The sequence below is a fragment of the Clavelina lepadiformis genome, chromosome 5 (assembly GCF_947623445.1).
Source record: "Clavelina lepadiformis chromosome 5, kaClaLepa1.1, whole genome shotgun sequence".
Lineage (NCBI taxonomy): Eukaryota > Metazoa > Chordata > Ascidiacea > Aplousobranchia > Clavelinidae > Clavelina > Clavelina lepadiformis.
The window spans coordinates 20702995-20723500 of record NC_135244.1 but is presented as its reverse complement, the minus strand read 5'-3'; the positions used below and the strand labels follow the sequence as shown (position 1 = coordinate 20723500).

At 37.3% G+C, this 20506-nt stretch overlaps 5 protein-coding genes across 5 annotated transcripts; all 5 read left to right on the top strand.

Moving 5' to 3' along the window:
• Window positions 1-41: 41 nt before the first annotated feature.
• Window positions 42-2331, top strand: LOC143460887 (uncharacterized). Its single transcript, XM_076958557.1, has 2 exons — window positions 42-142; window positions 799-2331. The coding sequence occupies exons 1-2, from the start codon at window positions 76-78 to the stop codon at window positions 1551-1553; spliced, it is 822 nt and encodes a 273-aa protein (XP_076814672.1). The 5' UTR covers window positions 42-75; the 3' UTR covers window positions 1554-2331.
• A 1316-nt stretch (window positions 2332-3647) lies between these two features.
• Window positions 3648-6617, top strand: LOC143460883 (uncharacterized). The gene is made up of 4 exons (XM_076958550.1): window positions 3648-3822; window positions 3892-4646; window positions 4777-4915; window positions 5083-6617. Exons 2-4 carry the CDS (start codon window positions 3894-3896, stop codon window positions 5841-5843), a joined length of 1653 nt encoding a protein of 550 aa, XP_076814665.1. The 5' UTR covers window positions 3648-3822; window positions 3892-3893; the 3' UTR covers window positions 5844-6617.
• Window positions 6618-6619: 2 nt separating this feature from the next.
• Window positions 6620-11511, top strand: LOC143460882 (mismatch repair endonuclease PMS2-like). The gene is made up of 13 exons (XM_076958549.1): window positions 6620-6785; window positions 6889-6975; window positions 7107-7245; window positions 7438-7585; window positions 7706-7783; window positions 7968-8102; window positions 8448-8647; window positions 9239-9435; window positions 9595-10251; window positions 10423-10616; window positions 10745-10922; window positions 11032-11211; window positions 11292-11511. The coding sequence occupies exons 1-13, from the start codon at window positions 6620-6622 to the stop codon at window positions 11432-11434; spliced, it is 2502 nt and encodes an 833-aa protein (XP_076814664.1). The 3' UTR covers window positions 11435-11511.
• A 1504-nt stretch (window positions 11512-13015) lies between these two features.
• Window positions 13016-17178, top strand: LOC143459503 (116 kDa U5 small nuclear ribonucleoprotein component-like). The gene has a single exon (XM_076956694.1). The coding sequence runs from the start codon at window positions 13807-13809 to the stop codon at window positions 16741-16743; it is 2937 nt and encodes a 978-aa protein (XP_076812809.1). The 5' UTR covers window positions 13016-13806; the 3' UTR covers window positions 16744-17178.
• A 44-nt stretch (window positions 17179-17222) lies between these two features.
• On the top strand, window positions 17223-18590 carry LOC143459504 (FAD-linked sulfhydryl oxidase ALR-like). The gene is made up of 3 exons (XM_076956695.1): window positions 17223-17363; window positions 17623-17825; window positions 18083-18590. Exons 1-3 carry the CDS (start codon window positions 17223-17225, stop codon window positions 18243-18245), a joined length of 507 nt encoding a protein of 168 aa, XP_076812810.1. The 3' UTR covers window positions 18246-18590.
• The last annotated feature ends 1916 nt before the right edge of the window (window positions 18591-20506 follow it).

Genomic DNA, 20506 nt, shown 5'->3' with positions numbered 1-20506 from the left:
GATATAATTTTTGTAAAAAACTTTATCTCCCTTTTCTTTTTAGACATTAAAATAGAAATCTAAATTGTATTGTAAATGGCGTCAACCGAAGGCAAGAATGAAACAGAAAACAATGAAGAAGCTTCCTCACACCCTGAAGAAAGTAAGAAGTTGTTTACTAATTATGTATCCATTTGCTTACAAATGCTCAATGTTTCTAATTTAAAGTTCAATTTAGGATATTAAAAAGTAAAAAATACTTACGTTTCGTTATAAAAATAATAATGCTGTTGCAAAATGGTGCAAAGCGGAATCTCCACTTGCGCAATCTTGAAAATGGTTTCCGGTTTCAAGCAACTCTTTACCAATTCACTTACCAGGTTTGGTAAAGCATGAAAAGCCCATGGTGTTTCGGTGATGTATTGTGTAAAACATACAGTTTTAGAAATATTATGGTTTTTAGAGCATGTAGCAAGCAACCTGGTAATATCTGTATGTGTAAGCTAAAATTGTATCTCTAAAAGATACATACTGCAGAAGTAGATTACGTGAATTAACACTTGCTTCTGATTCTTGCTGTTAAACTTCAAGCATCTTTAGAGTGGCATGTTTGTGTATATTAATCTCAAGAATAATGGTTAATAGGTTAACATCATAACATACTTTGGGTTGTATGCACTTGGTACTTGTGTAATCTTTGTTATTAACATTGTGGGTATAGTACACTTTTAATTTAACATATTTGAATTCCACTGGATTTATGGAATGAGATAACAGACACAGAATGAAATAGATTTAAATTTTCTTTTACTTTTCTAGGTCCATTAGATAAACTTAATCGATTGATTGATTTGGTGAAAGTTAAAATATCTGAAGGTGACGGCGAGTTGGAATCGATTCTTCGACAGTTTTTCCAGGTCAATATATCTGACCAACGGGATAACTGTGACAAAGTGTTTGATGATATTATTGGTGTAATCCAGTCTCTACAAGATCTTCAACAATATCATGAATGTCTATCTATGCTGTGGTTAGCCGGTAATCTATGTAAAACTTTCTCCAAACCTGATATTAAAATCAATAGGCTGGACGAATGTGGTCACTTGGCAAACATTACGGCTAAGCACATGTTCTTAGATGATAAAAAATATGACATAGAACGGTACACTCTGCCAATGATGCAGCATCTCTATGAAGAGATGAAGTCCGTTGAAACTGATGCCAGTGCACCAAGAGCATTTATCTTGTGTCACTTTTTTAGTCGGTTGGGTTGGTGCCATTTCTTCATTAATAATTACAAAGATGCAGCCAATTATTTCTCTGAGGGGTTAAAAACAATCACCAACATGCATGGAGACAAGGCAAAGGAGTTTCTCATCACTGGCGCTTGTTGCTATGAAGTTGGTGAATGTTATCGGCTCATGCAAAAGTTTGATGATGCCATAGAAATGTTGGAAAAAGCGATCGAGATGTACAAAGGTGCTCAGGATGTTGAGGAGGAAGAGAAGAGAAAATGCATCGATTATTGTAATGATAGGTTGCAAAAATGCCGTGCTAGAGACAGTGTTTTGTAGAGCTAGCATACAAAACAGTACAGGAGTCAAAGTTCATGTCATCTAGTCATCCAGAAAACAAGTTGTACCTCATAACGTATTGTACCTTCACTAAAAAGTTTTAAATAAATGCGTTAATTTTTCAGTTAACTTTGAATTTCAGGGAACCAGGTTCTCTTCGAAGTAGTTTCGGTTGTTTATAACCGTTCGTGCCACGTGCTCTTGCCACAGTGTGGAAGCAATGTACAGAATTTTTCAGTAAAATGTTACTAAGTGTAAAGTGTTAGTGAAGTGTTACGTTCTTGAGTATTTCAAGGATTCTGTTCTTTTGAGTGATCTTTGCTACCTTGTTTTTGTTTCAATGCACATTAACATGTGCTAGTGTTTGTTGCTGCCAAATGACTTCGTAAGTTGCAATTTTTTGTTATACAGGTCGGTATTATTTTTTTAAATACATCAATAGTTTTGTTTAAGAGTTAGCTTTGTAATTTCGTTATAAAATTTGATATCAGAAAAAACTATACTTAAGTCGCTTGAGGAAATATATGAAATTTTGAAATATGTAAAATTTAAAAAAATGATAAAAAGGTGATGTGCGAATATCGTCCATCTTGTTCAAAAAAGTATTTTGTACTGAAGCTGCTTTAGCTGCTGAGAGAGTAAGTCAAACTGTGATTGTCATATTTGCTTCATTTAGTGCATTCAGCTGCAATCTTTTGACCTAGAAACTCAAACTAAATAGGAAGAAACAGTGAAATGTACTGTTGTAGATCTATTCTTGAACTCATGGATAACATAGCTCTCACATCTGAGAACAAACAAACTGCAAATTTTTTAATAAAAATTAGTTTAAATTTCTCCTTTGTCTGATTTTCACTATTTCTTATTCTGTTCAAACCATGCAAAATGTTTTTCCTTGTCAAACTACAGAAACAGTTGTTGATCATTCTACAAAATGATCAATAAGATGACAACTACCTTTTCCACACATTGATAACTTGGCGTACTTAAACAAACTTCAATATATTTTTCTTTTTCCCAGGGTTAGGTGTTTGAACATAATACAAAAATATTTTGTTATAATTATGGCATCAGCGGAAGACAAGAATGCAGCAGAAAACAATGAAGAACCTTTTTTCGACATCGCCGATAGAAATTGAAAATTTTATAAATTATACAGTAATATCGATAATCACCAACATGCTGGGAGATGGTACCAAGCAGTTTGTCATCACCGGCGCTACATGCTTTTAAGCCGGTGAGAGTTACCGCTTCATGAGGAAGTTTGATGAAGCAGCAGAGCTCTTTGAGGAGGCGATTGAGATGTACGAAGGAGCTCAGGATGTTGGAAAGGATGAGAAGAGAAAATGCATCGATTTATCTCGAAATAAATTGCAGAAATCTCCGGCAAGGCAATTTCCTTGAAAATAATCTCAGTTTTAAAAGTACTAATACTTAAAAACACTACGTACTTAACAAGACAAGAAAATTTGATATGTTTTATGAAACTGCTAATTGGTGTTTCTTACTTTCTATATTATGCTTGTTCTATTTATGATTTAAGTGTGCTGAGAATCATATATGTAGTATACATACATATTACATTACCGCTGGTAATACTTTATGTGAATAGGTCTATTTTTTACTGTCATTCATAGATAAGAAGACGCTTACTGATAATTTAGATTTGTTGGAAGGAATTTTGAGTTGATAATATTAAGCGGTAGACCGGTAGTTGATTGAATGCTAATTTTAGCTATTATTTTTTCAAATCACGTTCGATATTCATTTAAAATTTCTTAATTTAGTTGATTATGCATTGTACTTGTGTAAATTGCCATGTTGCATGAAACCTCAGTAGTCACATAAAAGTGTTTTGTTGTAGCTGAAATGTATAGGGTGCGCTTTGCATCTTGCAATAGTTTCTTTTATAAACATAAATCTTTAATATGCTTTACACTTCAAATCAAATTTATAGAGCATTATGTTCTTTTGACAAAACTATGTTTGAACATGACATGTTTATAGTATGTGGAGTAACAATCCTTTTAAGTTCATGGAAAAAGTAGTGTGCGTCCTTACAAAGTGACTATATTTCTAATTTCAACATTTCTATGTTGCATAGTGGTTATCGAATAATGCGCTTTAGAATTTGGCATTGGTTAAGATCATAACTGTTGTATAGCTTTCGTATTTGTGAATTTAATATCTGGTGAACTTCTATGTCTTACTGTTTATTGGAGATTTGAAGCATTTTGTGAAGATAATTCAACCTCTTCAAAGCATTCAGGTAAGAAGACTCTCTATCATGTTTTACCTACTATGAAGTGCCTGAGCTCATTGGACATGTCTTCTCCAGGTATGAGTGAAAAAATTTTACATCAAATTTCTTTCATCAAAACAAAATTGAAACGAGGCGATTATGAGGCAATCTTGTGCGCAATTAAAGAATTAATCCCGTTAAATACAAAAGAACTGAGCTTGGATTATAACAAAGTAATAGAAGATGTTCTGGAAGTTTCGAAAATGCTCTGTGACAAGCTACAACATTTGATGTCCCTGTCACTTATCATGTTTGCTGCGGACTTGTGCAGCAGTATGACAAGTAACGAAGACAAAATGCTTAAATTGGACAGCTGTAGCCATGCCACGATGGAAGTTGTCATCGCTTTGCGTAACACATCGAGAAAGGATGAAATTGAAAAGGGGGCGCTAGTGAGCCATATGGAGCTGCTGAAAGCATTGCAGTCAGTTAACGATAACATTGACAAGGAACACAAAGCATATTTGCTGTGCAAGTGTTTTAATCGCATCGGGACTACCTATTATTTCATTGGGAAAGGGAATGAAGCAATCGAAAATGCCAAAGCCGGGATATCTGTGTTGGACAAAGCTTTTGGGAGCAACGCAAAGCAATTTGTGGTTTATGGTGGGTGCCACTATATTGCTGGAAAAGCATATCATTGCATGAGAAAATATCTCTACGCTGTCCATTATTTTCAAAAAACGCTCGAAATGTACAATAGTGTCAAAGACTTAGACAAAGAAGCCATGAAAAAGAACATTGAACTAGCCAAAGTGAAGATGGACAGAGCCCAATCCCTGCAGCCACCTGTAAGTTTTTCTACGCAATAAGTTTTACTGATTTTACAGAAAGGCTGAAACAGTATTTTTATATCCCAGTACTGCTATATAAAAACATTCTTAATATATTAAAATAAACTACATTTTTTCTTTTCTCCAGGACCCGGTTGATTGGATTCAAACAGCTCAAAGTGCACCATTGGTTGTTTCTAGTAAGACAGCAACAAGAACAAGCCCAAAACCAGCATCTTCACCGTCACATGCACCAGCTACACCAGTAGCTCAGCCAAGTAGATCAAGTAAAACTGTCATGATATACATTTTTGTAATAATTTACATTTATGTTTTTTTCAAAAAAACAAATTATCTGCAATGTTCCTCGTATGTTGTTAAGTTCCGTATAATTTTAGTTCACTGCATTAATATGCTACGGTATCCCATTGTTTGATATGTGCTATTATTTTAGACACTCTTGGAAACCTGCAGCAAACGGTTGAGACCATAAAACAAAAATTAGACGCTGGCATCAAGGAGGACAGAGAGCTCCTTCATGCTTTCCAGGCACTATTTCAAGCCGATTTGCCTGCCTTGAATTCCAATTGTGAACCACTCATCAAGGACATTATCAGTATTTCGGACACTCTGCGTGACAACCTGCAGCATAAACTGTCCCTTACAGCTTTGGTGGTCGCCAGCGATGTATGCAACAAGCTATCAAATCCTGACAATAAGATGTATCGATTAAACGACTGTGGCCACTCGGCTGCCAACACAATAATGCAAATGTTTCTAAAAGGGGAAGTCAAAGATATAGGAGAGATTGGAATGCCAATTTTGAAAGAATTGCACGAAAGAATCAGTGCAACAGAGACAGATTCTGTTGCTCAAAAAGCCTTCCTTTTGAGCAAGTTTTTGAGTCGAATCGGGTCGACCTTATTCTATATCCAGAAGTACGAAGAAGCAGGGGAATATTGCTCTGCAGGTTTGTCAGTTATGACCCAAGTCTTTGGGCAACACGCCAAGGAGTTTGTCATCTCCGGTGCTTGTTGTTATCAAGCCGGCGAGAGTTACCGTTTTATTCGAAAGTTTGACCGAGCAGCTGAGTTATTCCAAATAGCGATAGAGATGTACGAAGGAGCTCAGGATGTTGGGGAAGCAGAGAGGAAAAAATGCATCGATTTATCTCGAGATAAATTGCAAAAGTCTCGAGCGAGACAATTTCCTTGATTGGAGGTTAGAAAGAAGGATTCGATCCATCTGGATTGCTATTCTTTAACTCTATAGCAAACGCTAAATGGAAAATATAAGTTTTAAGCAATTTTGTGAGTTATATTTCAGATTGATAGTTGACTTCATGCCATGATTTGCCAAACTAATGTTTTTACCCTGTAATCATTGCTTATGATCATATACATTGTTTCTTTCTTTATTACTCTCTTATGTAAATTTGCTGTACAGTTTCTAAACAACAGGAAATATGACTGCCACTTAACAGCTTTAGTTGCAATACAACTAATTTATTATAATACAGCAAAAAATATATAGTATTTCCTTTATGTAACGTTGGAGCTGTGAGGAATTATCGCTGATTTTACATCGTGGAAAAACTCTCCTCAGTCTAAGGATATAAATTTTGTTACCGTCGCTCTACAATCAAATAGCATTTAACATGACGTACTTTTTAACACGTGTTTCATTGGTGTAGCTGGTGGTTGTTTGAACCAATCAAATCCTTTGAATGCAGACAATATTAACTTGTGGTGACGCACTGTAGAACCATACCGGATTTGTTATTGCATGTGATACAAGACTTTACAAGATAAATTTGAAAACGTCTTCAACGTAATTAAGAATCAAGTTAACGTGTTTTATAGAAATTGTTGCTATACCTAATGCCCACGTAAATTAAACCATATTTTTCTTGTTATCACCTTCTGTCTACTGTGTCAATGATTAATTTGCTAATGATTACATTTTATCATTTTAATAATTAAACTTAAGGCATGAAAATAAATTGTCAACAAACTTCATTTATATACATGGCTGAAATAAAAGCAATTGACAAAGGTACGGTTCATCAAATATGCTCCGGTCAGGTCGTACTGGATCTAGCAACTGCAATTAAAGAACTTGTGGAGAATAGTTTAGATGCCGGAGCGAATTGCGTCGGTGAGTCAAATTAATGAACACATCGGTAATCTGTGTGTTTAGCTGCTGCATATTGTTTGTAATTTGTTTGGTTTTGATTAAAATATTGAATATGTTTTCTTAGAAGTCAAGTTAAAGGATTGGGGGCTGGAACAGGTTGAAGTCATCGACAATGGATCTGGAGTCGAGAAGAAAAATTTTGCAGCTCTGAGTAATTTAAAGCAATAAATGTCTCTTGGTTAATCTATTTCTATAAACAAACTGTCTTTAGATTAATTCTTTCATAAACATCTATGAAACTTCATAATCGTTTATATTTTAAAACAAGTTTTAAACTTACAGCATTGAAACATCAAACTTCAAAACTGAGAGATTTTTCTGATCTCGAAGCTGCAGGGACGTTTGGTTTCCGAGGTGAAGCACTTAGCTCATTATGTGCTCTTTGTGATGTAACAATAAGCACAAAATATGCAAATGAAACGTAAGTAGATGTCAGTTGTCATGGAATTAGTGATGTCACAATCAGCAGCAAGCATGACGAGACAAATATCGATATTTTGTGGTGGATATGTGTGATGAAATGTATAACTTTGTCAGCTTCATATACAGTTCTGAAATTTTTCTAGTCTGTCTTAAATTCTATGTTCACATCAGATGTAATTAATCACTTTAGGATTGCATACAAACTCGACTACAATCATGACGGTCACATCATCAACGAAACAAGCACAGCAAGACAGACAGGTACCACGGTTACTCTCCGCAATATATTTTCATCTCTGCCTGTACGTCACAAAGAATTCAAAAAGAATATCAAAAAGGTAGGAAATGGTGTTGTACTTCTACTGTCGCACGGTTAACTTGCCCAGGATTTTTTATATATTTTTTGGCTGTCAACTTCACATGAATGAATTTCCTAAAACTTCTAACATGGTTTATAGGAATATACGAAGGCATTGGGAGTTCTAAGTGCATATTGTATCATTTCCACGGATGCAAAGATATCTTGCAGTAACCAGGTAATTATTTTGATCAACAGGTTTTGTAATACAGTAGCAGGAAAAACATTTCAAGCATACTAGACCACTGTATGGATTTCTGCTGAATACTTTTATGTGCACATACGTGACATGCCATGCAATTTAGTTGGGTTGATTTTGCACTCACTAAAATAATCTCATTTTGCAATGTTTGTTTTTTGAGACTGGATCAGGAAAGAAGTCGGTTGTCCTGGCTACGCAAGGATTTGCCTCCCTTGAGAAGAACATCGCTTCTATATTTGGAGCTAAGCAATTAAAGACGTTGAAAGAATTTAAACAGATATCACCATCAGCCGAGGTAACTTGTAAAAATACTTCGAAATTTCAGGGATTTTGACTGGTTTCCTTTGTGCCGTCTATGTAGTTTCTTGTCTTTGTCAAATGCAATGCCAGACACTGATCTTTTTGTGAACCGGATAGATTTTAATAGAATACAAAAATACAATTTTGAAATATAGAAAATTAAATGGAATTCTTAAGCATTTGTGTACAAATATGTTACAAACAATATACTTGTTATACATTATAAACAATACATATTTTTAATAATAAATTCCCCATGCCTTCTCACTTTATTCAAACTAATCTATATCATTTCAGTTTGTTTCCAAATTAGCTTTTAAATTTAATTTTGCGGCTTAAGGTATGCGAAGATTACCACATAAAGGAGAGTGAAGCACTCGAGATTTCCAAGCTGTACACCATCAGCGGTTTGGTGTCGGATACGGTGCATGGCAATGGGAGGTCTAGTTCTGATCGACAGTTTTTCTTTATTAACTCAAGGCCGGTCGACCTGGTTCGCCTGGCAAAAGTCATAAATGAAGTTTTTCATTCATACAACAGGTCTGGTAACACTTTTTTGGTATATTTCTAATCATAGCTACTCTTTACCTTCAGAATGAGAAAGTCTTTGCACGACTTAAAACCGGCGATGATTCCTTATCACTCAAGCCCCTGTTACCAAGCTAGCCTTTGTGCAAGTTCCGATTGTCGCACATTTTTTATTTGTTTTTTTTTTTATATCGAATTGCCCTAATTAAGAACTGTTCACCAGGACTACTGAACAGGAGCAAGTGTCGTTAATGCATTTGGAGTTGCTTAAAACAGCAGTGATACTTCTTATCAAATCAATTGATTTATGACTTGGTGGAAAGAGCGTCGCATTTGCAAATTTGAAATGTGTGCTTGATGATTGGTTACGCTTTCGTGGCATTGCTTTTGTTGGGAAGTTAAAGAAACTTGCGGGATGGTACCAGTGAACAGTTCCAAATCCGGCAAAAATGCAAATAAAATATATGGACAATGTACCCGTGACTCGAGCGGAAAGTCTAAGTCCTGCATAGACTTACCTTAGTATGGAAAGAATTATTCCGATACCTTACAAACTGTCAATACCACCAGACCTGGACTAACAAGCAGTCCGTTCTTGTTTAGGCATCAGTATCCCTTTGTCGTGCTGAATATTGAAACGAAGAGAGAAAGCGTTGACGTGAACGTTACCCCCAACAAACGACAAGTCTTCCTACATCACGAAAAGCTGCTTCTTGCCATTGTGAAGACTTCCATGATAGAGTTGTATAAGCAAGATGGAAAACAAGAAATCGGCAGCGTTAGGCAATCACTTCACTCGGGTAGGGAATTGCGTTTGGTTCATTATGTTAGTACAACTTGTAAAATGAACTTCGTGAATGACACCTGTGTAGTTGATGTCTTTCGACTTTATGTAAAGTATCTCGTTCGATTTCTCAATTTTAGGTATACTGTAATCAAGAATTCAAATTTTTATGCAGGCAATTTCACAAATAACTTTCAAAGGAGCGTAAAAGGAGCGGTGGAAGACGGAAGGTGTGACGCGACGGATGACGGCGATACAGATATCTTCCATCAAAGTTCATTCTCGGGGAAAATCGACGAAACTCACTCTCAGTCGACGACGATCAATGCACAAGACGAGACTTGTGTTTTTAGCCTTTTGTCAAAGTTTAAGCGGAAAGGCGACAGCGTTGGACACCCCCCATCCAGTGATCGGAAACGTGCTGCATCAGAGTTGCCTTCAAAGTATCCTTCTGGTGCGAAGCTGCCAAGGACCGAAGCATTTACAAAAACATCAAACTCTGACAGAGAATTCGAGCTGGCTTCACAAAATGTAGCCGCAGGTGCAAAATCACCTCACAGTGAAAGCGAGGGTGCTGTAAAAATCGAATATATAAAGTCATGTGACTTAGATCCGAATCCAGAAGAGAAGTTCTCCGCGCCATTGATTGCAAATAGAACTTCATTTTATTCCACATCTTCAGTGGAAGACGCAGAAAGGGACGTTGAACAATATCCGGCATCCGATAGGGAACCGACCGTTGTATACGACGAAGACACAAACACAAAGTGCTTGCACAAAGAACCGCTGTCATTTTCTATGCAGTTGTTGAAAAAGAAACTCTTAAACCTGGGTAATGTCTTTGGTGCATTTTATACAAAGCATCATTTTGTACGTGGCAACTTATCACCGTTCTTCTTGACTCTGACGTTTATAAATGGAGGGTCGCCTGAAGTCAGGATCCAAAAGTGAATTGTGTTTTCAACATAAATTTGAAACTCAGTGATTTGGTTTTGCTTTGCAGGTGACGACGGGCAAAATTCAGAGGTGACGTCACGTTTTCGAGCGAAAATCAATCCGTGTGAAAATACGACTGCAGAAAATGAGTTGAGCCGAAATTTATGCAAAGACGCCTTTCTCGAGATGACGCCGCTCGGACAATTCAACCTCGGTTTTATAATCGCCAGACACAGAAAGGATCTCTTTATTATAGACCAGGCAAGACTGAAAAGGGCTTATAAGTTGATAAGTTCACTTTCGTGTGTGTTTTATCTAGAAAACATTTCAGCAACTGCTGTATGTGTGACAATTTGCGTAAGACTTGAAATGCGCTTTGTTTCCAACAGCATGCTTCCGACGAGATTTATAACTTTGAAACGCTTCAACAAACTACGGAGATCCACACCCAAACACTTGTTTTACCGCAAAAACTTGAGTTAACAGCTGCAGACCGACTGGTGCTGACCGATAATATGTCGATCTTTCAACGAAATGGTTTCGATTTCATGATAAAGAAAAATGAAGGTTGGTATTAATTCTAAGCTTGGCCAACAACGCCCCAATCTTACAAACACAGTTGTTGTAGGCTAAGTATTAGCATGTCGCCTGTAAGTAGGTTATGTTTGTGTTACAGAATCCGACCAAGAAACCCTATATTTGACGAGGGTACCGTTAAGTAAAAACTGGGAGTTCGGATGTGACGATGTGGAGGAACTGATCTTCATGTTGTCGGATGCACCTGGAGTGATGTGTCGGCCATCGCGAGTCCGGAAAATGTTCGCATCACGCGCATGCCGGAAATCGGTGATGATAGGTCAGCTTGAATTAGACTGTTTGCAACTATCCAAGTGTACTTCACAAGTTGCATTAAATTAAAGTTAGCTTTTTTGTCAGGAACTCCCTTGAATATGAAAAATATGACAAAATTGATACGTCATATGTCGCAGATCAATCATCCGTGGAATTGTCCGCACGGTCGCCCAACGATGAGACATTTGATTGATTTATCTATGCTATTTACCGCTGACTTAACGTAAATTTGAAGAACAATTTTGTAATTTTGCTGTTGACCTATGCAATAAACCATCTACAAATGCAAATAAACTGTCTTAAAATGTAACACCGAAGTGATTACTAATCGACCAGCATACAAAGTGAAGTTGTATTTTTGGTGGTTGTTGGTGTCGTGCTCAGTTAAGCGTCGGAATATTTCCTTGAGGAAAGTCTTAATTTGCGCACGATAATTTCTCATTGCTATCACCTACGCATTTTTCGTTTTTTTTACCTGGTATAGCTTTTGCAAAAATCATTGAAAAAAACATCGCATTATTAATTCTAGGTAGAAGTATAAGTCCTTCCATAGATAATTACTACAAAACATGGCGAATTTGCGGTCCTTCATGTATGCATATAACCAATAAAGTCCTAGATTTTAAAATTCTTGACTTTGATTATTTTAAAAATTTCTCGCGAACGTAAGTTTTAATACCAAAATCCTGGACATGACAGGAAATCCGGACATATGGTCGCATTAGTCAGGAGGTTTAAGTGCTGCAAGAACAACCATCATCACCATTTAAACTTTCACGTAGTTACAAATGGACCCCTTTATTTTATGTGTATTTAGTTATTTGCACATACACATGTTCAGCTACTAAAATGACTTTTGTTACCAGGATTACTTTGCAGTCGCGATTTCAACTATTTTCTCTGTACCTATAAGTTGTCTATGAGTCATTTACAGAAATGACAGTTTCGCTTTTCTGTCACTTGTAACGTTATGCACGTGAAGCTGTTTTAAGTTGGCCGCTGACACAAAATCACAAACGTTAGCTGAACGTTATGTTACCGGTACATGTTCATGAAGAATTTGATTGTTCAATAGGCTAACAAGCATTAAGTAATAAAGCTGGTTTAGGCAGTTAGCAATTGAGAATTAACGCGATATGTAGTCATACGTTTATTTTAAATTCATCGGCGCCTTTCGTGAATGTTTGCGTTTACCGCAGTTGGCACTCCTGAATCCATTCTGTATGGCATTGGCGGTGTCTATTTCACCGGTTGCCGAGTTTGGAAAAAACTACTTTGGTAAATGTCTAGCCATAGTTACGCAATTGGCCATTGTGAAAAGTGTGGTATCTGCACGCATGAGCTTCACCAATGTGCACGCCAAACATTTTTATTTTCACGTCGATTTATAACAAATGACCTAGGCCTAAACAAAGAAAAACCAGTGGTTGTTTGAACGCCAACTTATAATAAATAAACAAAGAAGTTAAGTTTTAGTGCCTGTCATCACATAAAAATTATTCTTCTCATTGAAAACTGCTGTATTTTCTAGTTGCGGCAATTGGTAGACTATTTTCCTAAATTCAGTAACCTGCGGCCGGTGAAGTAGACACTTATTTTGCCGGTCGCCGTTTTCCAAAGTAGGAAAAGGCAAATATGGTCAACGCAATAGACCCTTTCCGAATTGCATCCTCCATTTTTTTGGTTGGCAAGATGTTTTCCATCGCCTATATACTTAACAAATTGACAATGGACATTTTGACCCACTTTGATTCCCTTTTAAATTACAAGCATTCTGGGCATGAGTTTGTAAAGATTTTACTTATGTAAGTAGCGTATAAATTCCTTAACACGGTAAAAAAAAATTTGGGTAATATGTTCTGTAGTTTTTATTTTACAGTGCTTTAAATCCTACGAACTGGACTTGTTTGGTATAATATCTGAATACTTGGTCAGTTTATTGCATAAGAGTTTGTGTGTTATATGTGGTGCATTACATAGGTTAAGCATGTTCAGCAAAGCTTAATATAATCAAATAGAAGTAAACGCAAACTACTAATAATACTACTAATAATGCAAGCTGCAAGCTTTCATCACCAGTATTGGGGCTAAATCGTTTTTGTTAACTGTTTCAAAAGTGGGTTTGGTGGCCGTGCTAACGCTAATAATTATTTTGCATTCTCTCATTAGTCCGTAATGCACATTTTTGCTCTTGAGGCCTTGTCACATTTGCCCGTCCAATTTGTGGAAATTATTGTCATTAACTGCTAATATATTTGCGACCACCTTTGTCAGTACAATTTTTTCTCCCCCCATTGAAGACAAAAAATAAAACAAATGAATTTTTCCGCTACTAAGAGCCACAGAATTTTTTACCCTAAGAAAATGGGTTGCGAGTTAACAAAGTCTCAGAAACCCTACCTTGTTGAAATCTACATATACAGCAGCTAGCATGACGTATTTAAACTGCGATTCAGTTAATTTGACATTTTCTAGTGTCCATGTAAATAAAAGGTTGTTGAAAAACGTTTTGAAAATTTAGCAGTAATGAATTGCTAATACAAAACATTTGCAGTTACATTGCAGCTCAAGGTGTAAGAACCAATCTTCTAAAGCCACTATGGATGCTGACATGTACGATGAGTTTGGAAACTATGTAGGACCAGGCCTAGAATCGGATGAAGAGGAAGAAGATGATGTTGATGAAGGATTGTCTCCTGAAGAAGAGGATGACTTGGATAATGCTGACAGTGATAATGCGGAAGAGGAAGGAGGCAATGCAGTGCAAGGAATGGAAGTTGTTCTTCATGAAGACAAGAAGTATTACCCCACCCATGAAGAGGTTTATGGTCCGGATGTTGAGACAATTGTAGAAGAAGAAGATGCTCAGCCTCTCACGGAACCAATCATCGCTCCGATAAAAAGGAAGAAGTTTGCCCTGGTTGAACAGGAATATCCAAATACCACTTACGATATGGAATATCTTGCAGATATGATGGACAATCCAGAACTGATAAGAAACGTTGTCCTTGCTGGACACTTACACCACGGCAAGACAAATTTTGTTGATTGCCTGATTGAGCAGACTCATTCTGATATCTCAAGAAGAGAAGAGCATGACCTCCGTTACACAGACACTTTGCTAACCGAGCAAGAACGCGGCTTGAGCATAAAATCCCAGCCTGTTACCTTGGTCTTACCTGATAGTAAGGGCAAAAGCTTCTTGGTCAATGTCATGGATACACCTGGACATGTTAATTTTTCTGATGAGGCGACAGCTGCCATTCGTGTAAGTGATGGAATTGTCTTATTTGTTGATGCGTCGGAAGGTGTGATGCTGAACACAGAACGGATGTTGAAGCACGCCTTACAAGAGCGGCTGGCGATTACAATTTGCATTAATAAAATTGACCGACTCATACTGGAACTGAAGCTGCCTCCAATGGATGCTTACTATAAGCTCAAGCACATAGTGGACGAGGTTAATGGCTTGCTAAGCACCTTCAGTGACAGTGAAAACATCCCCGTTGTATCACCCTTAAAAGGAAACGTTTGCTTTGCAAGTTCACAGTATGCATTTTGCTTCACGCTGAGATCTTTTGCCGAGCTCTACGTCAAGCATTTTGGTGAAGATTTCAACCCAAATACTTTTTCCCAATGCCTGTGGGGCGATGTGTACTTCAATCAGAAAACTCACAAGTTTGCAAAGAAGGCGCCACACACAAACGCACAACGTAGCTTTGTTGAATTTGTTTTGGAACCCCTTTACAAGATCTTCGCTCAAGTCGTTGGGGATGTGGATTCAACTCTTCCTCGAGTACTCGATGAGCTCAACGTATACTTAAACAAAGAAGAAATGAAATTAAATATTAAGCCTTTGCTCAGACTGGTTTGTTCCCGATTCATGGGCGACTTCTCTGGTTTTGTTGATATGTGTGTAGAGCACATTCCCCCTCCTAATGTAGCTGCTCCGACTAAGGTGGCTCACACATACAGCGGCCCATTGGATGATTCTGAACTAGCTGTGGCAATGCAGTCTTGTGATCCCGATGGTCCATTAATGGTACACACATGCAAGATGTACTCCACAGAAGATGGAGTTAGCTTTAGAGTGTTTGGCCGAGTAATCAGTGGAACCGTGCATGCCGGTGATGTTGTGAAAGTTTTAGGTGAGAATTACACCCTGGAGGATGAAGAAGATTCTCGTGTGCTTACAATGGGTAGACTTTGGATAAACGAAGCAAGATACACAGTGGAGGTGAACAGGGTCCCGGCTGGCAACTGGGTGCTTATGGAGGGTGTGGACGAGCCCATCGTCAAGACAAGTACCATCACACAGGCTCGAGGGAATGAAGAAGCGCACATATTTCGACCATTGAAATTCAACACAAATTCTGTTGTGAAAATTGCCGTCGAACCAGTCAATCCTTCAGAGCTGCCGAAGATGTTGGATGGTTTGAGAAAAGTGAACAAAAGTTACCCCCTCCTCACCACAAAAGTTGAGGAGTCAGGAGAACACGTTGTGCTTGGCACCGGGGAGCTGTACCTCGACTGCGTGATGCACGATTTGAGAAAGATTTATGCCGAGATTGACATCAAAGTTGCTGATCCTGTAGTTGCTTTTTGTGAAACTGTCGTAGATACATCATCTCTGAAATGTTTTGCTGAAACTCCGAACCGTAAAAACAAACTCACCATGATTGCAGAGCCATTGGAGAAAGGGCTCGCTGAAGACATTGAGAAGGAAGTTGTGCAGATAAGCTGGAATCGTAAACGACTTGGAGAATTTTTCCAAACCAAGTACGACTGGGATTTACTTGCTGCTCGATCAATATGGGCATTTGGGCCTGACAACGCTGGGCCAAATATTCTAGTTGACGACACCTTGCCATCTGAAGTGGATAAGGGACTTTTAGCATCAGTCAAAGATAGTATTGTTCAAGGGTTTCAGTGGGGTACAAGGGAAGGGCCACTTTGTGATGAGCCAATTAGAAATGTCAAGTTCAAAATTCTGGATGCTGTAATTGCTAACGAGCCACTGCACAGAGGTGGTGGTCAAATCATCCCGACATCACGCAGAGTTGCATACTCAGCCTTTCTCATGGCTACTCCAAGGCTAATGGAACCATACATGTTTGTCGAGGTCATCGCACCGGCTGATTGTGTGTCCGCTGTCTATACTGTCCTCGCAAGGAGGCGTGGACATGTCACTCAAGATGCCCCAGTAGCAGGTTCGCCTTTGTACACCATAAAAGCTTTCATTCCAGCCATAGATTCATTCGGCTTTGAAACAGATCTTCGAACCCACACACAAGGCCAGGCTTTCTGCCTTTCTGTTTTCCATCATTGGCAAATAGTACCTGGTGATCCATTGGATAAGAGTGTTGTCATTCGGCCACTGGAACCGCAGCCGGCAACTCATTTAGCGAGGGAATTCATGGTGAAAACTCGCCGAAGGAAAGGACTCAGTGAAGATGTGTCCATCAGCAAATTCTTTGATGATCCTATGTTGCTAGAATTGGCACGTCAAGATGTTATGTTCAATTATCCAATCTGATCTGGACAAAAGTTTAAAATTTTACAACTGCAATTTACATTGAGTTTTTGAATCATAATATTGTCTTGTTTTATACTGCCAAGTATCATTCTATTGATCATAGTAGCCGCATTACATTCCTTAAACAAACTTAAGGAAAATAAAAATGTTTCAGTTCTGAATGTATAGTGGCTGGCTTTGTCACAATGATTAAATGGTAGAAAGAAAGCTAATAAAAATCAAACTTTATGGCACATTATTTTAAGATTGGAATTGTTGTTGAAAACTTTTTAGACTCATTTAAATGCTCGTATCATCATCATTGTTTTTGTACTCCAAATATTTTAATATCTGCAATGCTAAATGTAGTTTTGTGTTAAAATCTGAGTATGCTGATAATGTGATAAAAATGTGCACATTAGGCTGGAAAATATAGTGAAATCTTTGGATTTTTAGGTGCAATGTTTTAAGTTTTTTTGACGTAAAGTTGAGATCCTTGAATGGGAAGTGCTGGAAGAGTTTTTGGTGGGCTTCAGGAAGAAGATATTCCTGAGGAAAGTTATGGTCGACGTGCACGAAGAGCTTGCAGAGTCTGCGACGATTTCAAGACATGGAGGAAGAAGAAAGAATCAGATGAACAGGTGATTTGTTGCTTCGTAAAAAATTCATGTTTAGAAGGAACACAGTTTAGTGGTTCTAGGTAAGTAGGGTTGGTGCAAGGAGAAATAGCTGTGTGTGACACTGGTGCCGTCGGTCTTGTTTTAAAGCTAAGCGTGAACTAATATAAAGCGGCAAAGCATACATAAAAAACGGAAAAAATCTTTGTCTTCATTTTATAATGTGAGAAAATGCGACAACAGTACCACATTATCAATTTTTAAGAGTCTGTGATACACCCAGGTACAACCTGATACTTCAGCATCTGCAGAGTGCCCTTTGACAAATGTAGAGTTGGGCAGAAACACCTGGTCATTTCTTCACACAATGGCTGCTTATTATCCTGAAAAACCTTCGGAAAAACAGAAGACGGACATGACTGGTTTCATGGAATTATTTTCCAAGTTCTATCCCTGTGATTACTGTGCAAAGGATTTCAGAAAAAAGTTTGATTTATTCATATTTTGTTGTTGTTTGCCTGAGGTTATGTAATTCAACTATAAAAAACAATGCTTTCATCAATAATGTTTAGTATGTTTGGATAGATGTGCATTAGTATTTAGTAAAAAGTTGTTATCATAACCACAGCTTCTAAAAAACTTTATCCGCCAAGTTTTGATAATATAATTAATATCAATTCATCTCTTAGTTTTAGTGGTTTTCGATCTGAGCTTAATCAAAATTAACTTAAATTTATGAACAGTTTAAAGGAAAGTCGTCCAGACGTGAGAGATCGATATACTTTCTCAAAATGGATGTGCGTACAACATAACCTGGTTAATAAGAAGATTGGAAAACCAGAATTTGATTGTTCAAAAGTCATGGAAAGATGGCGGGATGGCTGGAAAGACGGATCTTGTGACTGAAGGAACCAATTACTATTTTGTTTTTTAGATATGCAATGTTATCACCATTCATCAGTTGTTGATTGAATTTGATACTCTTGCGGTTGACTGTAAGTTGCAAAGTCAGGTTACTGCTAATTCAGCATTCTGACTGTGTGGTTCCAGGCAACTTATCAAACTCAATCAAACTTACCAAAATACTTTACGCAAATCTGGTTAGGAACTCTATTTATTCAACTGTAACTCAACTGGTAATTTGTGATCGTCAAATGCCTTTTTATTCACTGTACTATGCCAAATTGGGTATTATATGGATTTTGTTGTTTTTGCCGTCAATAAAGATTTACGCTTTCCGACCAAGTACAATAGTTTGTTTTAATGCGAAGGTTTATAGATCCAAGAACAATTATTGGTACAGATTGAAAAACAGCGAAAATAATAGCGCCAACATGCATAACAATAACTGCATTGGTTTCTTGCTGTCAGCTTTTTTCATCCAGAACTCTGTAATGCAATCCGTAATAACAAACGTGTCGGCTATCACTGTTTCAGTTTCGAGAAAATAAAATTGCACAAGGCCTCATACACTTTCCTTGCGTATTAATAGGCTCGAAGCATGTTCACGTTATTTATAGCATCGAATACTCTAGCGCGCTTTTTTCTTTTCGGTCAACCGTATCCATGTTCAACATCGCAGAGCTGTCGCAACTCGTTTTCGAAGTGTTTTCATGGTTGCTAACTTGTTGAACAAACCCGATGATTTGTTAGGTTGTTCATAAGTCATAACTGAAGTTCTTGTTTAGTGTAAGTCAGAGAAAGATTAGGTTTATTAATCAGAGAAACTGCGAAATATGTTTATTATTCAGAGTCGACCGAGTTAAAAAGCGTACTTTTAAGAAAAAACGAATCTTCAAGTAATTTCAACACTATTAAAGTAAATCGACTTAAAATGCTAAGTAGTTTAATCAGTGCAGACGCGGATTTCCTACAACGTTAGCAAACTTGGTAATCCGCTGTCAGTGAAATTCTTGAATGATTACGTCTTTTTCCAAAACTTTAAAATAGCTGATGCGTAATTTTTGGGAGGTAAATAGTAAAAATAGCATCCAAGAAATGTCACAAGGTTTAGCAGGACAAATATATCAACCGAGTTACTTCTATCAACGAAAGTTATTAGACGTCGTTAAACTCACCCCTTGAATATATAAAAGAATTGCGTCAGTTGATGCGTTATTTATGGCATCGGTCAGCCTTGCCATATATAAGTCCAAAACGACTGCTTTAACGCCGCTAGTGGTATTTAACACGCTTGGTAGCTTAGGGTGTGCCGGGTACGATAGTCCAAAAATTTGACAGCAATTCCTACCACGATTAGTGTTTTAATGATGAAGGGAACGACATTTTAAAGATTGGAATTTAATTGTAAAAAGTGCCATTAACGTTTCAGTATTGATTAGCATAAGTTTAACTTTTGCAGGAAGTATCCACCGAAATATGGTATTGTTGCTAAGGTCAGCCGGTCAGTGAGTGTTAACCTCTATTTGGCTTTGCTTGACCATTTAAGGCTAGGTCATTGCTAACTGCTTATATGCTGAAAACTGTTTAATGTTTGTATAATTTGAATGATAGATTCAAAGCTTTGCTTTTCTTCACGTCACATCTAATATTACAGAAATTAAAATCGGCTTACCTCTGAACGTTAGTTAACATGGCGGCATTTTTATTCTTTTTCCTAAATCCCAAATTAGTGGGTAGCGTTTACTCATTTCTGTAAGAAACTTATTTTGGGATTTCTAATAGCTTTTCCTTAGTTTCTTGAAATGTGGGGCAAGTCTAAAAGAAAATTTTCTTTGTCAGTTTGTAGACCAGAGAAAGAATGTTGAAACATTACAGTATTATGTGGTGGTTTTAAAGCAATCACTGCCAATAGTGTGTCACAAATAATGCAAATGTGGTGCTAATTACATGTTGTTGAAAAGTTTTTCAACTTCAGTTACAGGCCACTTAACTGACAACTAGGTGGGAAAGTTTCCTGTTTTTGGGAGAGAAATCTCCGCCCAGCGAGATGAAATAATAAGCCTAGTCATTATATGTGTAATTAATTTGAATCTCTCGTGTACTTAGCGAACCTTCCAATCTGGAATGACAATTATTCCTTGATTTAAGGACAAATTTTTTCAGTTTTCGCCTCCCTTTAAGTTTAAGCACACATTTGATATTGTTTATAAGCTTTTCAATTTATGAAGACATGAATATGTTTCAAGTCAAAGTTAACTGAATAA

Coding starts and splice junctions, on each gene's coding strand:
- LOC143460887 (XM_076958557.1), top strand. CDS start 76: ATGGCGTCAACCGAAGGCAAGAATGAAACAGAAAACAATGAAGAAGCT. Junction 143..798: donor TTCCTCACACCCTGAAGAAA/GTAAGAAGTTGT, acceptor TTACTTTTCTAG/GTCCATTAGATAAACTTAAT.
- LOC143460883 (XM_076958550.1), top strand. CDS start 3,894: ATGAGTGAAAAAATTTTACATCAAATTTCTTTCATCAAAACAAAATTG. Junction 4,647..4,776: donor CCCAATCCCTGCAGCCACCT/GTAAGTTTTTCT, acceptor TCTTTTCTCCAG/GACCCGGTTGATTGGATTCA. Junction 4,916..5,082: donor AGCTCAGCCAAGTAGATCAA/GTAAAACTGTCA, acceptor CTATTATTTTAG/ACACTCTTGGAAACCTGCAG.
- LOC143460882 (XM_076958549.1), top strand. CDS start 6,620: ATGAAAATAAATTGTCAACAAACTTCATTTATATACATGGCTGAAATA. Junction 7,246..7,437: donor ACAAAATATGCAAATGAAAC/GTAAGTAGATGT, acceptor TAATCACTTTAG/GATTGCATACAAACTCGACT. Junction 10,252..10,422: donor AAAGAAACTCTTAAACCTGG/GTAATGTCTTTG, acceptor TTTGCTTTGCAG/GTGACGACGGGCAAAATTCA.
- LOC143459503 (XM_076956694.1), top strand. CDS start 13,807: ATGGATGCTGACATGTACGATGAGTTTGGAAACTATGTAGGACCAGGC.
- LOC143459504 (XM_076956695.1), top strand. CDS start 17,223: ATGGGAAGTGCTGGAAGAGTTTTTGGTGGGCTTCAGGAAGAAGATATT. Junction 17,364..17,622: donor AGAAAGAATCAGATGAACAG/GTGATTTGTTGC, acceptor TGATACACCCAG/GTACAACCTGATACTTCAGC. Junction 17,826..18,082: donor GCAAAGGATTTCAGAAAAAA/GTTTGATTTATT, acceptor ATTTATGAACAG/TTTAAAGGAAAGTCGTCCAG.